This window comes from Fulmarus glacialis, unplaced genomic scaffold (genome assembly GCF_000690835.1).
Source record: "Fulmarus glacialis isolate BGI_N327 unplaced genomic scaffold, ASM69083v1 scaffold36247, whole genome shotgun sequence".
Classification (NCBI taxonomy): Eukaryota; Metazoa; Chordata; class Aves; order Procellariiformes; family Procellariidae; genus Fulmarus; species Fulmarus glacialis.
In genome coordinates, this window is record NW_009223194.1 from 1 (window position 1) to 16902 (window position 16902).

General features: G+C 35.7%; 1 protein-coding gene across 1 annotated transcript in view; it reads left to right on the forward strand.

The window, feature by feature from the left end:
* Nucleotides 1–580: 580 nt before the first annotated feature.
* The window catches only part of HTT (huntingtin), a gene marked incomplete at both ends in the record, with an annotated part of 57425 nt that continues 41103 nt past the window's right edge, over nucleotides 581–16902 (forward strand). The window contains 15 exons of the mRNA XM_009581722.1: nucleotides 581–628; nucleotides 3949–4029; nucleotides 4448–4812; nucleotides 6658–6781; nucleotides 7068–7186; nucleotides 8127–8238; nucleotides 8982–9122; nucleotides 9817–9975; nucleotides 10064–10161; nucleotides 11738–11877; nucleotides 12699–12762; nucleotides 13160–13260; nucleotides 14770–14916; nucleotides 15998–16118; nucleotides 16340–16416. Of these exons, the coding sequence (XP_009580017.1) occupies nucleotides 581–628; nucleotides 3949–4029; nucleotides 4448–4812; nucleotides 6658–6781; nucleotides 7068–7186; nucleotides 8127–8238; nucleotides 8982–9122; nucleotides 9817–9975; nucleotides 10064–10161; nucleotides 11738–11877; nucleotides 12699–12762; nucleotides 13160–13260; nucleotides 14770–14916; nucleotides 15998–16118; nucleotides 16340–16416 (1897 nt within the window). The remainder of the gene's footprint in view (nucleotides 629–3948; nucleotides 4030–4447; nucleotides 4813–6657; nucleotides 6782–7067; nucleotides 7187–8126; nucleotides 8239–8981; nucleotides 9123–9816; nucleotides 9976–10063; nucleotides 10162–11737; nucleotides 11878–12698; nucleotides 12763–13159; nucleotides 13261–14769; nucleotides 14917–15997; nucleotides 16119–16339; nucleotides 16417–16902) is intronic.

The window sequence follows — 16902 nt, forward strand, 5'->3', positions numbered from 1 at the left end:
CCCCCCCCCGCAAAATTAATGTTCTTCTCACCAAGCATCTGACAACTGTGATTCATAAAAAACTGATCTAATCAGAATTTATATTTACTGATAGCTCCTTGCTGAATACCAAAACCAGCACGAAATTAAAGCATGACTTAAGTTTATCCATAACTTTTAAAATCAGCTATCAGTGTTCTTGTCTGTGAAGTGCATGTTCTTAAAATTGTCTCTTAACTACTGCTTACCTGTTTCAAAAGAATCAGTCTCTGATTGGATTTCCATAAGGACTTTTGTGTTGAACTAACGGATCATTCTAATATTGCTGCTGTTAGAAGGTAATTCATTAGCTGGAAGCAATCATAGCAGTGAAATTTAGAGAAATTTTTTTTTAAAAGCAAACTTTGCACAAGTGGCATAGAAAAATAAAAAGTCATTTGATGGCAAAGGATCCAAAAAACTTGGACTTCAAAAGCAGCAAGTTTACTATTTCTTCCTGGCTTTGGGCTCTTTTTTCCTTCCCATTTGTGGCTATTAGAATTCCTTCGTGATTTCAGCAGCTCTGTCTCTGCTCTGATGTGTTACTTTCTGTGATTTGCAGCTGGAGGGGGGTCTTCATGCAGCCCTGTTCTTGCGAGAAAGCATAAAGGTGATTATTTTCAAAAACAAATCTTTAATTGCATTCCTTTCAGATTTTTTTGGGGTGGTTTTTTTTTGTTTTTTTTTCCCTTCCCCCTCCCCACTTCATTGTCTCGCTGAACTTTGGTCTTCATTCACAATTGGCTTTGTGTTATCAGCTGAGATTAATCACTGTAAATCTTAAAAGAATTCTGATGCAATTTCTGATATTGCAATCAACATACTCTAAAATTATTCAAAGCAGTATATTTCTTATTTTTGCTGTAGTTCACTGGCAAAATTATGGTGATGAATATTGATGCAATTTTCACTTTTAAAGAGCACATCTAAAAATAATCTCTCTGGACAGGGCATTCTTCCTTTTGATGGTAATACTTAACCTTTAATGTAACTCACAAAACAGTTAACCTTTCTGGTTTTGTTTTTTTCTGGCCTATTTTTTTTCTTCTTCTTTCATTAATGCACGTGTATGTTTGCATGCTTTGATATGATGCTTTTTTATTTCTTTTTCTGTTCTTGATGATTACTGCTATTCATTTTGTGTCTTATTGTGTATATTTTCATTTCTTTCCTCAATAGGTAATTCGTTTAGCAGGATTTTAAATAATACAATTTGCTCTGAAGTATTTTTTTCCCAGTTTGTGCATGAAAGTACTTCATATCTAGTTATACGTTTACACTTTGCTTAAAACCAGTCATATCAGTACTAGAATCACTCTAGATACAGCTATATAAAAGTTTCATCGCTTGGTTTAGGTGAGCAAAATGCTGCTACTGCAGTGGAACTATGCATGAGTGTAGTGCAGTCAGTGCAAGCATAGTAAGCAGCAAAATGTGCAATACTGAAAAGGAAAATTTCAAGGAAAAATAGTTTAAGACTAAATAAGATTATACAAACTTTAAGGACCGTTATAGCAACTAGTTTACACTCCTTCCAAATTTGTTCTCCCATTTTTGTGTGCACGCAATCTCATAATACTTAAAGAATATACCTGTATGCTTTAAGAATATACCTAAATGTGAAATAGTGGGTAGACCTGAATGAAATAGTGCTTACGGATGCAGTGATAATTTCTAGTTTAGAAAAAATAGAGTGAAAGAAAGGGTTTTCTGAAAGTAGATATTTCTGCAGCATCCCAAGGTGAGACAGAATCAGAATAACAATGCATAACACTTTTAAATGAAAAATAGTAAATCATCATTTTGATACTTTGAATTGTTAGTAGTCTTCAGTGTAACTTTGAAGTCTTAACAATAGTGTAAATTCAATTAAAGTACTTGTTAAAACACTAACCTTTCCTTCACTCAGTGGGAAAACACGTATGAGTCATCAGCTTCTATCCTCTTTCAAGAACGTGGTATGAAGATTTTGTGGTCTAAAAAAATGGCGTAAACTAATTTGAAGAAATCTGTTCACGATTTTGTGTTTTGTACAGGTTTAATTTCAAATTGTGAATTGTTCATTTCCTGCTGCACTCCATTGTAGAAAGGAGGGAAAAATCAAGCCTATTCCCAGTTCCTATCTGAAGTCATTTTGTAGTCTACTACTATATGGAGTAGTAGGCTTCTGCTGTTGGCCATGGGTGAAACTTTTCTAGCCGTAATACTCCTTTGTGTGTAGGGGTGTAAAGTGAGGCTCATCTACAGAAATCTGTGACCCTAATCTCAGAACTCAGATATTCCATGTCTTTTCAATCTTACTGCTTCAGACCAGCTTTAGTTTTGAGCAGCTGGCCTATGTTGGTTTTTTTATGTTTCAGCTTCAGAAAATTATTTGCAAAAAAGGCTGAAAACTCATTTTGAAATGAAAGCCTATGTTGTGCATCTTAACTGAATTTTTTTCCAAATAGTGGAAAAGTATCCTGCAGCTTGTTTTATATACTCATTTAAACATACAAAGCCTAATATGTCTAATAAGTGTTTTTCAGTGTCCTTCCTCTTTCACTTTTAAAGGTGATCAACTGTGGAAAGCAGAAGAATATCCTGGTTTGTCTCAGTGAAATGGATGTAGATGTGAGAAAGAATAGAGAAGAATATACTATCTTTCATGCATTTTGTTGGGAACTCTTAGCAGGATTTTACTCAATCTTTCGTAGGAGTGTGTAGTTCTCAATTACTGTTGTTTTACATAGAACGTACATGGAAATGTCATGGTTAATTTTCTGCCTTACTTACAGGTTTGAATAGCATAAAATGTACTTTTCGGAGGAAGACAATTCTACTAATAGTGTTACTGCTATGTATGCAAGCAGTTGTGATAGAGAAATTAATACAAAAATCTGTTAATGCTTTTTTACCCCCGGTAACTTAAATGAGATGCAGAAGAATTTGTCTAGAGTTATCAAAACATTGGTATCTTGCACAGTGAATCCTGGACTACCAGTGAAGCTTATTCTAAATGACAAAACAAGCTTATCTCAAAGCAGTTATCATGAATCCCTCTGTCTCAGCAAGTGACTTGCAAGATCCAGAAGGATGGGCTCAGTAGCTCCCTCTGCACTCTGTATCCTGTCCCATTTACAGACTTTTCAGTCCAGTTATTTCCTTGGTTTGCTCCCAGGCAGTGTGCATCTGCAGGTATCTTTCTCTTTCCACTGCCTCTATTTAAAATAGACATTACTCTGCGAGTAAGAGAACTCTATTATGATTGTGTTAGGTTATAAGTGGTTCTCATTTTTCCTATGGCAAAAGCCCCTCTGAAGATTTTTGCCTTACTAGTCCCTGGATCTTAATGGCTTTTGTCTATGGTTCATCACCCTGTCCCACTTACGTTGTCTTGTGCTTCTAGTCAGTGCTGCTCTTCCCCTTAGACATTTTCCATTCTATTATCATGGAGTTCCAAGCCCCAAACTGCAAGTAGCCTTTGATAATTTTCATAGCCTTAAGGAGGGAGAGGTTATTTATTCTATTACTTATGGTGCTTTAATGTCCTTCTGAGTTGAGGGCAGACATCCAGATGCCAGGTATCCAGTCCTTAGTAATAGGACATACTTTAAATTAGTGGATCTTAAACATAGTCCACAAACATAAACTAGAATGAATAAGGTCATAGGTAGTTTCCTGAATGGTTACACTGTTAAATAAAATACTTAATTGTGCATTTCCTTGTCACTGCTGTATGTTTCTCTCCTGATCAGATAGTGAGAGACTGGATATTCACTTTCTTCATTCCTTTCTCTTTTCCATCTGTTGCCTGTCATAGCTTTGAAAAATGCTTTGGATAAACTTTTTAAAAATAGATTTCACATCTAATTGACTTCAACTGTTCAGCATTTCAAGTTGACTGTAACTTTGGAAAACTGTAAAGGTTTTTCTTACATCACTTCTCAGGTAAAATACTTCTTGGTGAAGAAGAAGGTTTGGAAGATGATTCTGAAACCCGATCAGATGTCAGCGCTGCATCGTTTGCAGGTAGCTGGCTTTCCCTTTAGCAGTGCAATCAACCTGTGTTACTGTACATTACAAATCCATTCTTTTACTGCTCTATGTAAAATATATAAGTGATGTGTTGTGGTGACTAGGAAGTGGATGGGCACTCAAAAGACAGCTAACAAAACTGAAACCATTAATACTCATGAGTATAAAAATTATGAACCTATTGAAGTTGACTGCTTTTTTTTTTTTTTTTAAATGGATAGACTGTCATATTGAGCTACTGGTATAGATGAATGGCATCTTACAGATGCTTATTTCCTACTTGTAGTTTAACTGTTTAGTTATACACTTTCCTTAGCCTAGTTTAATATGTGGCTTAGTATGTGGTGACCATATCAAGAGTGAAACACAAGTTTAAACACTTGATTGATTCATAAATGCCTGTGTTTTGCAGCATCTATGAAGGGCGAGATAACAAGTGAACTAGCTTCTTCATCAGGTGTATCGACAGCTGGGTCAGTAGGGAGTTCAGCTGCTGATTCTACTGGACATGATATCATTACTGAGCAGCCACGTTCTCAACATACGTTGCAGTCAGACTCTGTAGACCTGACAAGCTGTGATTTGACAAGTACAGCTACTGAAGGGGAAGAAGATGATGTGCTTAGTCGAAGCTCCAGCCAGATCAGTGCTGTGCAGTCAGATCCCACTATGGACTTGAATGATGGTACACAGGCTTCCTCACCAATTAGTGATAGCTCTCAGACTACTACAGAAGGTCCAGACTCTGCTGTAACACCTTCGGACAGTTCTGAAATTGTAAGTGTGCAATGGGCAGAGGGGGGATCCCCTTCTACTGAGGGGCCCGACATATCTCAGAGCTCTTCCATGGGGAGCCCAGACTTGGATACATCTACTTACTCGTCTTCTACTTTTCCATCCTCAGCTAGTAACAATGGAAAGGTCAGCAGCTCACACCTCTATTGGAGAGCTTGACCTCCTTTTAACACTTCCACTTCAGCAGTAATTAAAAACTACAAAGCTGTAATCAGTGCGTTCACTGGGTAGATCATATGAAGGCATTAACAGATTGTCACTCACTGGAAAAATGTCAGTATCAAAGACTTGACGTAAATATACTCTCTTAGTAGCATATCATTCATTTTGTATAGTATTTTAATTGTTTTGATGCAGGAGGAGTAATGGAAGTGATAAAGGGTGAACAGTCTATTTGAAACGATAGAGGAATACTTCTGAAACCTAATGCTTTACATTGTTTTCTGCCACTGCTTTTTCACTTGGCAACACAACTCATTTTTTTCTTTTTTATTCCATCTTAAGGATTTTTCCTATTCTGAGCAAATACTGTGTGATTTACTAATGTAGTAGTTACATATCTAACAAACATGTGAAACGTGCATACAATATAGCTATTTTAAGAAATTTGTCTCTCTTAGGCAAGTGTATTGTGAGGTTGTAATAAAAACAACAAAAATACAATTACTGGTAGCAAGAGCAGAAAACACAAAAAGGGGAAAACTTAGAATTTCCTAAGTTCTTTTTTTCAGACATTATCAAACTTTTAACTTAGGTCTGCTGATAGTAACTTTGGAAGAGTAATAGTTTCTTACCACTACAAAAAATGGTAAATTTACAATTATGATAAGCAAATACTCCTGCAAGTGTGAGGATTCAAGAACCAAAGGAGTGATGATAATTGCATTGTCTCTGAATTAAATGTAGGCAGTACAGAACCCAAAGTGAACAGGTGTTTATTGACAAGTTGCATTTATTGACAAGATGCATTTCTTGCAAGTTCTTGTCAGACCGTTGCATATGTCAGTTTGCTTACAGTTTACAAGCAGTAATTACAAATGCAATTATTTTTTCCTAACTGACAGGCTAAGTGGTTGTCCCACTTACCCACACACAGGCTTTTTAATGAACAATTTCCAGCTGCTTATAAAATCAGGGAGTAACTGAAGAAGTATCTTGTGTCTTCTGATAAACTTACAATGAAATGTTTTTTTACTTTTACTGTTTTTTATTAACACTATCAATTTTTTTGTCTTTTATGGTTATTTTTCCATATACCTACTGGCTATATATTGCATTGGTACCAAGGATCAAACTCTCTTCTAGAAGTGTCCATTTTAGTAGTCTCTGGTTTAGAGTGAAGGAATTAAAATATGTTCAAACATATTTGTCCTTTTTTGTCCTACACAGTGTGTTCTCAGTTTGACTTTACATATCCAGGACAAGTGAGGTTATGGGAGAGTTTGACAGCAAGGGAAAAGTTCAATTTGTGATAGTAGAAGTGTTGGTTGTGATTTGTAACTGGTGAGATAGAGGGACAGTTGTGTTTGGAATAAGGGAGCAAGGAGGGCTGAACGGGAGGCAATGCACCAAGTGTTCGACTTCCTTACTGTTAGTGTCTGAGTTCATGGCTCAAGTGGGGGACTGTCAGATGTAACTATGGCCTCTAATAGCCCAAATGCTGGAGGAGGAGGGGAACTGCTTTGGGGCTGCAAGCAGCTGTACACTAATATTTATCAGGGTCATATTTGCTTTCAAATTATTTGTAGATTACTAACACTGCATGTTTGAGATTTAATGCTGTGTGCTAAGCTAAGTTACTTTAAGTCCTTTCCTTGCACTGTGTAGGTTTTGGAGGGTGCTGAAGGACAGTATTCTGGAATGCAAATTGGGCAGCTGCAGGATGAGGAAGATGAGGCTGCAAATGTTCTCCAAGATGATTCGTCGGAGTCTTTCAGAAATTCTTCTATTGGTATGTTGGTAAATGGGGGGGCGGGAAACAACTGGTGACACCTTTAAGGCAGGTGTTACAGGTGCATCTGCTGTCTAACTTCCAAGGGACTGAAGACTCACGTAATGGATATGAAAAACAAATAACTAGATTGAAATGTAAAATAAGGAATATATTTCAACACTTCTAATGAATCACTTGTTTTGATCACTGCTAATTTATTTTTCATGTTTGTATAATTAAGTTCAATTAAAGTGCTTTTAATTTGCATATGAAATAGTATTTAATGAATTGCCTTTTTCTAAAGCTCTTCAGCAGCCTCACCTGTTGAAAACCACAAGTCATAGTAGGCAGCCTTCTGATAGCAGTGTGGATAGATTTACATCAAAAGAAGATGCAGCAGATCCTGCTGATCATGAAAATAAGGTGAGAAATAGCCACAGTGGTCTGGTTTAAAGTTTAAAACAACTAAGTTTAAAAAAAAAAAAAAAGTTATGGTCATGTAAATTAGTGGTAAATGTGGGTATCCTCTGTATGTGGTGTGCTTCATTATAGGTCAAAATAACTGAGGTTGAATAGTAAATGTGAGTTAAAGCTTGAATTTCATTTAACATAAGGTGAATACACAAGTGTTGGTATCTTGAATGCAATCACCAGCAAAACCATAACAGAACACAAACTGCTGAGAACACAAACCCCTTTTGTCTATGTATTAGTAGGGTACGCTGGTACTTTATTACCCAAAATATCTTTGTGCTGGTTGCTAGCCGTGTAGGTGACTTTATGATTTCCTCAGCAGTTATTATGTCTTACTCTGAGTCTCACTTTTGGCAGAGAGGCTCATGCCATTCTAACCACAGGTTACTGATTTCCTCTTACAGCTTTTTGACTTTAGCTTTGGACCTTGTTCTCAGCTGGAGCAAAAGGAGTTTGGTTTGTGGTAGGCAGAGTTAGATCAGCTTGGGCTACTGGGCAACTCTAAATGTGAAACTACAGAAGGTTGTCAGCCTTCTTTGGAAACAACTTAGGAATTACTTGCTTCTCATACAAAGTTTCCAAAGATCATTGTTTGGTGACAAAAAGTGGCTTGACTCCTTCAGATGCAAACAGCAAGTCTGGGTAGTTCAGAAAATCTACGGAATGATTGTTGTTTCTGTGATAAAATTAAACCAATTCTGATACTGGATATAAACTTCCTGAATGCGTTACATTTTAAGGCCTTTTTTGGAATATGTATTAATTTTTGTATTACAACCTTTATACATTTGGGGATGTGCAGTATTTCTAAATCTTGTTGTGCTTAATATTTTATTTGAATTGAAGATTAATTTTTATCTATATAAAAATTGTGATTTGCTTTCAATAGCCCTCCAGGGTAAAGGGAGACATAGGTCACTATACTGATGGAAATTCTGCTCCTTTAGTGCACTGCGTTAGACTTCTGTCAGCCTCTTTTCTACTTACTGGGGAGAAAGGAGGTAAGCTTCTATTCAAGACTCATTGATTCATTGTGTCTTTCATTGTACAAAGTTGGAAATGTGATCAGTTTACTCTGGTTTTTAATCTCACTTTATTGGAGATTGCAGGGGTGGGGGTTCAGGTGACAGTCCTGATTTAAATGATCACACCAGAGTACAGAAAAACCTAAAAACACCTAAAAATTTTTGCCATTTTACATGAATCCCATTTTGAACCATTGGGCATCTAAAGAAGCGTTACTAACTTAATCCATAAGTCCAATACTTAATTACATTTACAACTTGTAAATTCTTATGAGACTTAACGTGTGGGGCCATGATGGTTTATAGATTGTGTGAAGCTGCGAAGACAAGCTAATATCAGTATTTCTTTTCGTCAGTGTTGGGTGCCCAGTTTGTCCACTATAAAAGTATCAATACCTCAGTAAGGAAACAATTTCCTATGTTGCAGTCCATTCTGTGGAAACTCCTAAAAACAAGTTCAGAAGAATATAGTTCTTTAAAGTATTTGTCTTAATACTTTGATTTTGTTTACAATGCCTAATTTTTTTTTAATTAAAACAAGATTAAAAGTATCTTTTTTTAGCTTTATCACTTAGTTGTGTTTGAATTCAGTGTTAATTTTTTTGAACGTACTTCAGGTAGAGGAAGTGCTGTTGTACCCATTTGTGTTTTGTTATTAATTAACTTAAAAACAATTCAGGAAGCTTTTAAATATCCCCTCCCCCTTTTCTTCTCCCTAGCTTTAGTTCCTGATAGAGATGTGAGAGTCAGTGTAAAAGCCCTGGCAGTAAGTTGTGTTGGAGCAGCTGTTGCGCTTCACCCCGAGTCTTTCTTCAGCAAACTGTATAAAACACCCCTTGAAGCAATGGGACAAGAGTATGGTATGTTGCAGTTCGCATATTCCATTTTAATAGTGTGTTTGGGTTTTCAAATAAGTGAGGCAGCATCTATACTGAAAACTCTAAATCCAATTTAGTATTTGCAAACAAATATTGCACCAATTGGAATGAACATGCTGTCTGCGCTAGTAGTGCATATGGTGAGGGTTTTTTTTTTTGTAGTAAGAGTTAAGTTTCAGTGAACGAACTTGTACAGCTTCTGACAAGTTGAAGCTGTTTTAGTACACCTGCTATATAGAAGTGGTTTGTTTATCTTATAAATGGTTTCTTCTAATTTATTTCAGGCTGTCTTATAGATCGTTTCTAAGCCATTAGGTTCATTTTTATGAATGCTACAGTATGATCAGCAGGGACCTGGAGTATTCAGCTGGTTTGATACTGATAGTGGCAAAGGTGGAGTGTTGACCAAAACTCTTCTTAAATTTCCCCAGAGCATTTTGTGTACAATTGAAACAAATCAGTAGTGTCTTTATATATGATCATTGTTCTGGGTGGTGTGAATGATCTGTAGATTACATGCAAGGGATCTCTGAAAGGTAGAGCGAAGGCGGGCGTGTTGTGAATATGCTGACGTTGATTGTACAATAATCGGTACCTCCACTGAAACATTTTGTGGGATCAGTTAAGTCTAAGACTAGTATTTTTAAAATAAAGTAGTTGTAACTTATTTTCTTAGAGGAGCAGTATGTATCAGATATTCTGAACTACATTGACCATGGAGATCCCCAGATTAGAGGAGCTACTGCCATTCTGTGTGGAACAATTGTCAACTCCATTCTAATTAAATCCCGCTTTGATGTGGAAAAATGGCTAATAAATGTCAGAAGCTTAACAGGTAACAATTTATTTTAACGGTGTCCTTTTTTTTTTAATGTAATCAAAATTTTCTTTTGTTTCATTGCTCTAAATTCTTTTTTTGTTAGGAAATCTCTTTTCCTTGGTAGACTGCATACCTCTGTTACAGAAAACGCTGAAAGATGAGTCCTCTGTTACATGCAAACTGGCTTGTACAGCTGTGAGGGTAAGCAGAAGTAGTAATTGGTTTGCACCACCACAGATAACATGGGTGTTATTCGCTGACTAGGATTCTGCTATGCTCCAGTGTATAAACATGGAGCAAAAAATGACTTCTTTCCTAAGAACTTTATTGTAGAAAACATGGATTCAGGCACAGAAATGGAGGAACAAACAGCTGGGAAATAATTATGTTGGTTAGATCGCGTAGCAGTATAATCTAATCATGATGTTTCCAGTCATAAATGTACGGGTATGAGCTGTAATGTTACATTAACCAACAATAGGATGGGTGCATTAGATAAAAAGGATATCTAGCCTAAACAGGGAAGTGTGAACGTGTAACACCTGGTTGTAGCCTGTATTTGGAGAGCAAAAATTAAATGTGAGAAATGACAAGTAAAATAGTGATTATTTTCTGAAATAATAGTTTTTAAAAGTGACGAAAGTCTCAGGAAAGTAAGTGTTTTAAATTGGGTGAAAGATCCATCAAGCAACTGTTAAAATAGAGGTGATAGCTGAATTTGTGAGTGGAACTTATAGCATGTAAATTTTATTTCTGTAGTAAAATCTGTGGAAGGTGTTCTGTGAAAAAGCAGAGGGGTGAAGGAGTGAGCTTTTTCCTTGAGGAATTTTCCAAAAAAGTAGAACAACAAGGACAAATTGGAGGCCAAGGGAAATTAATTCATCGGGGAGAGGCACAGGGTGGCTGACTGTATTGCAGCTTATGGGTCAGTGAAGCAAAGCGTAGCTTTTAGTAAAATGAGAATACTTAATGTATCGAAAGTATGATTTCATGTGCTAAGAGGAGGGGTCTGTGATGCAGCTGAGGGAAGGAAATCCAGTTAGTTAAATGATGCTATCTTTTTAACCTTCTGTTCCGTGATCTTACTATTTGTATATAGTGGTTTCATGTATGTTTACACTTATGATTATGGCTTTTTAGAAGACTTCACTAGAATTGTTCAGTTCAAGCAACTTACACTAGTCAATTTTGACTTTTTCTTTCTCTCAGTGTATAATGTAGCCTGACTTCATACCTTTCGGCAGAAATCTTCAAAAGCATTTTGGGTTGTTAATCCCCGAAAAAGAAAGCACATTTTTGTGTGGTTAAATAAGACATAGAAGTGTAGAGTTCTAAAACTTTTTCCAAAGATCACACATTCTGTGTATAGTTGAACAGCCATTAAAATAAGGAGGTATGACTTTTTGAAAAACTTCTGGAAATCAAACCGGGTGACTAAAAATACCCTGTGGAAATTAGGAGAGACTGTTTTTGAACAGATAATATAGTACTTGTGGTGTTTAAGCCCTGTGAGTTTTAGACCTTACTCTTTGGAGGATTATCATCTGATCTGAGGCTTGTGTTCCTCTCCAGAGTTTAAATTCAGCAGCAGGTTTTAGCAGTTCACATGGAGCTAGTGTCCTACCCTTGCAAAGTACCTAGCTCTGGTACTTTCTTCTAGCTCGTAGGCAATAACTTTTTTTAGTATTCCAAATAAAACAGATTTTTATGATCACTTACATACTTTGGATTCAGAGAACCTCTTCTGTAATATAACAAAGTTGTTTTTTCTTTTCAGCATTGCATCATGAGCTTATGTAGTAGCAGTTACAGTGAACTAGGTTTACAATTAATTGTTGACCTCCTTACACTGAAGAATAGCTCATATTGGCTAGTAAGGACGGAACTTCTTGAAACACTTGCAGAGGTAGATTTTCGGTAAGTGTTTGTATTTTTCCATGGGTATTGTAGCTGCAGTGCAAAGATGCTGTGTATAGGAAACTGGAACCAAAATGGAGCAGTTTCTTCTGAAACATTAACAAGTTTCATAAAACTAATTCAGACTAATCATTCATATAAGGACTGTGTGAATTCCTTTGTCAAGTTACCATTGACTTCACTACCAAGCCCAATCCTAGTAACACTGTATAGGAGTTTCTAGTTCAGTGATCTGTTTTATCAAGTCTTCTGTAAATCTGTGATCAGAGAGAGACCATATAATCTGGAAACTAACTTGGATTTCATGTCGAGTTCTCTGTGTTTTTTTTAAAGAAAAAGTCCCTGACTTGTTCTCCGTTGTTGTCAGCTCTCTTCTGTTGCTCTGTTTCTGTTATACTGAAATGAATATGACTTTACTTCCTTTTCTTGCATTCCCTCATTCTCTGCAGGTTCTTCCAAGCTGAAAGACAAAATTCTTCAAGTTATCCTTAGTCATACAAAATTGGACTCTTTCTGAACAGTGATATTTGGAATGTGTTAACCATCTTTTCAAAACAGTCTGATTTTTACGTGCATGGGGAAAAAAATACAATTACAATCGCAATGTGTAAATAATGTTTTTTAACTAAAGAAAAGTAATTCTTGTATTACACTAGCCAGATAGTAGTTTAGCAAATAGCTTACCTCTTCTGAAGTGTGTTTACTTCTTACATTTTCCCTGCAGTGGTGGTTTTAAGAAATAAAAAAACAAAAAGAGCACTGAAGGGAGAAATAACCTTTAATTAGTTAACTAATGTACTCTAAATTCTATTTTTCCATAGGCTAGTCAACTTCTTGGAAGGGAAAACTGAGAGCTTGCACAGAGGTGTTCATCATTATACTGGTGTAAGTAAATTATTCAATCAGTATATTGTGTTTCTGGATTAAGATACCAGTGTAATTTCAGCACTTCATGTTTAAATTCTATCAATGCTGATAGTTGTTGTAGGTATGTTTTGTATAAATAAGCTCACATTCTAAGACTTGTTACAATTGGAAAGATACTTCACTACGGAGATTCAAATATCTTAGTGTTCTCTGGTGTGCGTGGGGGGGATTTTGTTGTGGTTTTTTTAAACTTTAAAAAATTTTTGGCATTTATGTATTTAAATAGTGTATTTGGCAATGTTAAGGTCAAGACTGTCTTACAGACTTGTATGGCATGAAATCTCACTTATTAACTATCTTCTTAACAATCTGATCAAATGATCAATGAACCTTACTGTGCTAACTTGTTTTCTAGCTACTGAAACTTCAGGAGAGAGTGCTTAATAATGTTGTAATATGTCTACTTGGAGATGAAGATCCAAGAGTGAGACATGTAGCTGCAGCTTCATTAACGAGGTATATATGTTTGTTTTATCTTTTAAAAAAGAAAAGGAGTTTAGAAAGATATTGACATATAGTACTGTGTACCTATAATTAAAATAATCCCTTAGTGGGTTTTTTATATTTTTGTTTAAATGAGGGGTGGGAGACAAATGCAGCTTTATGGGACCTGGAGCGTGCATCATTCTGAATCATCAGGCAGTTGTGCTTTGCTTTTTACTAGCATTACAATTACATTTAACTGTATTACATTCTGAGGGTCACTTTCAGTTTCAACTTCCTCAAGTTTAGTTTTCTGCATGCTGAAGTAATTTGTTCAGTATCCTGACAGTAGTTGATGGACTTAAAATGTTGCAGTTCTACCAAGTTGTCCTAACTCCCAAACGTGGTAGTTTCCACATGGTTATAAGTAGTGTATCTTAAAACTTTCATGCTCACTGATTACAGTAAAGCAGCTAATCTTGTTTAAAAAGCAGCTGTTTTCTGTAACCTACTACAGTTACAATTGCTGTCCAGATAAACGCACCAAACAATAAGGATTAGTTGGTAGTTTATTTATTAGAATTCAAGGACTTAAGTTTTGTGTCTAAAGAAGTTGGGAGTATCTAATACTGACTTCCTGATATATTTTATTGTCAGAGGAGTCTCTTTTCTAGTTTTTCAGATTGTTAATTGCTGTCCATTCCTAATAACAAATAAAGGACAATGAAACCTTAAAAATTCTGCCACTTAAAAGCACTTGTATTGCAGAAACAGCTTAGCAGAGAAATCGTTACCTGTTGCATCATAGTTAGTATTTGTTACTTTTATTCAGGGACTTGATTTTGAAATTGATTTATTTTGTTAACTGAGTGGCAGCGAGTTGGAGTTTTTCTATATCTTCATGTTGACTTAGTCACAGCATGTGTGTTAAGGTTGGAAAAGACTTAATTGCCCAAGAAATCTGCTACAAGCTTGCAGAAGCCCCGTGAAACATCCAGTATGGGCATTCATTGGAAGTACTGTCAGTGAACTTAGAAATAATGTGTACTGTAGTTTTTCACTGTCGTCTTAAGTTGAAAATCTTGTTGTTCAAGAAGACTGGATCTTACTGAATGTTTTAAGTTTTGCTGCATAGAAATCAGATGGTGAAAAATTGTCCTTTTCAGGTAGAAATTAGTTTACAGTTGACACAGATAAATTAGTTTACAGTTGACACAGGGGAAAATATTTGGGGAGATAGGGGAACACTGAGAGAGAAATACTCTCTAGCAAAGTGGTCGTTGTAGTGTGTATAGGTAGGTATCTCTGTAAAAGATTTCTTTTTTTTAACTCCCATCTGTCTAGAGCAGTTCCTTTGTTCTGATTTGAGCTCCTTAATTATTATGAAGAGCATTTGTATAAAGGTGAATTCAGCTTAACAATATGAGTTTTCTAATAGTTTTTATTTACAATTTGATATGTCTAATTAGGTATGCAGCTTTCTGAATTGTATATTAAATAATTCCTGAATAATACTTTTCCTTTTTGACAATTATCATTAAGGCTTGTTCCAAAGCTGTTTTATAACTGTGATCAAGGACAGGCTGATCCAGTTGTGGCAGTAGCAAGAGACCAAAGCAGTGTCTATCTGAAACTACTAATGCATGAAACACAGCCTCCATCTCACTTTGCGGTGAGCACTATCACCAGGTATGTTATGCGAATTGTCTTGCTTTAAAAGGAATGCGGACCCAAATTTCAATTGATAATGCCTAGAATCATATTTAAATCCTGCAAACCCATGTGCTTGTGAATTCTTTTTCCAATCTGTAGGAGCATCTGTGGTAGTTTTAGGCTTCACGGAAACAGACTCGTGTTTAAAGGATAAATTGGTGTGTGAGTTACTAGTGATGTGCTCGCACGTTGATCATAGGGGGTCATTGTTCTGTGATAAACTTCATCTTCTCTTCATTGTGAGGTTACCCTATTTGTCCATTAAATTCCACAAGTGCAGCTTTGCAAGCTAATCATATGTATACATTATTGTTCTTCAGGTATGTTGATCAGGATTTATAACTCTTCACATCCTGTTTAATGATTGTGGTTGCAGAAGTCTGTACTGCATTCTGATTTTGATAGTGTGATCTTGTTGCTGTATTTTTGCTACCAACTATATTTCCTAAACTCTTCTGTTTAAATATCTTGTCTTATAGACAGTATGAGTTGTATATATTTGTGGGAGCTCTTTGCTTCTATCAATTTGTCATACAAGTTTCTAATTATGTGCCTTTTCCATACATCATCTTGATCATGTCACTCAAGACTTATAAACTGTAGTATGGAAACAGTAGAACTTTGTGCACACTGTGTTATTTCAAGTACAAAATAGTGATTTTTCTACATCAATAATCTCTTCACAGCAATAATCCAAAGTTTGTAAACATGCGAAAATGTTAGATGGATTTGAGCAAAAGCAAAGACTAATGCGAAATTGGTGATGATTTCTAGAGCACCTAGTTAGGTATTGAGAGTTGATCAACTGTTTCTGTTGGCTAACAAAGAGATCTGATTTATAAACTAAATTGCTTTTGCAAGTACAGAGGTAAAAATATTAAAATATAATGAGGTGGTATTTAGAGTGTTCTCCGATTTTTTTTTTTTTTTTTTTTAAATTTTATTTTATAAGCAGCCTATAAAATATATAATGGTAATTTAAGCCATAATCATTTTTGATTGAGGTGTTTTATTTTTTTAAGTACATGTTTTAATGGTATAAATACTTTTATTTCAGAACATACAGAGGTTACAATATGCTGCAAAGTCCGACAGATGTCACTATGGAAAACAATCTCTCAAGGGTTATTGCAGCAATTTCCCATGCATTGACAATATCCACTACGAGAGCACTTACGGTGAGTTTTCTTAGTTGCTATAATGGCTGACTTTTTCTTTTCTCTTTTTTGCTTGCTTGCTTTGTTTTTAATTATTTCCTGGCTATATTGGTATCCGCAGCTTTGGTACTGTGGCAATAGCATTAGTAGTATATTTAATTCTCACTCTTAAGATACCTTGTTGTTGTTGCTAACTCTTCCAGTGATGAAACTGATTCAGTTCTTGGTGTTAACTCTTTCAGTTTGGCTGCTGTGAAGCTTTGTGTCTGCTCTCCACAACATTTCCAGTCTGCACCTGGAGCGTGGGATGGCACTGTGGGTATGTTCCCTCATCAGTTATTCAAGCTTCTGAAATTCATGTTTGTGAAACAAAAGTACACTTACTTAGGTATCAGAAGTCCTGGTTTAGATATATGCTGTAAAGCTTATCTTAGCAGTTATTTAAGAACTGTATACAGAAGAGAGTAACATCAGGTTGTCGTCATATTAAGTGTCAGCACTTTGTCATCTCTGGAACCACAGCGTATATCACAGGGATTGGCTGCAACTGCTATAATAGAAAGATACATATGGTCAGCATAGTAAGTGATAAATAAGTAATAGGAGAAAATTTTTCATGCTTTTGAAATAATGTTTATCTTCAGGATATTGTGTCTTGTATCTCTTTAAAATCTGAACATCATCATTTTCACCTTGATCTCATGTTTATGTTGAAAAACGGTGAAGGAAGCTGGTTCATAATTGCTTTTATAACTATAAAAGTGTCAGATGCATTTAAATTGTTCTCATTTGGCACACTGAATGG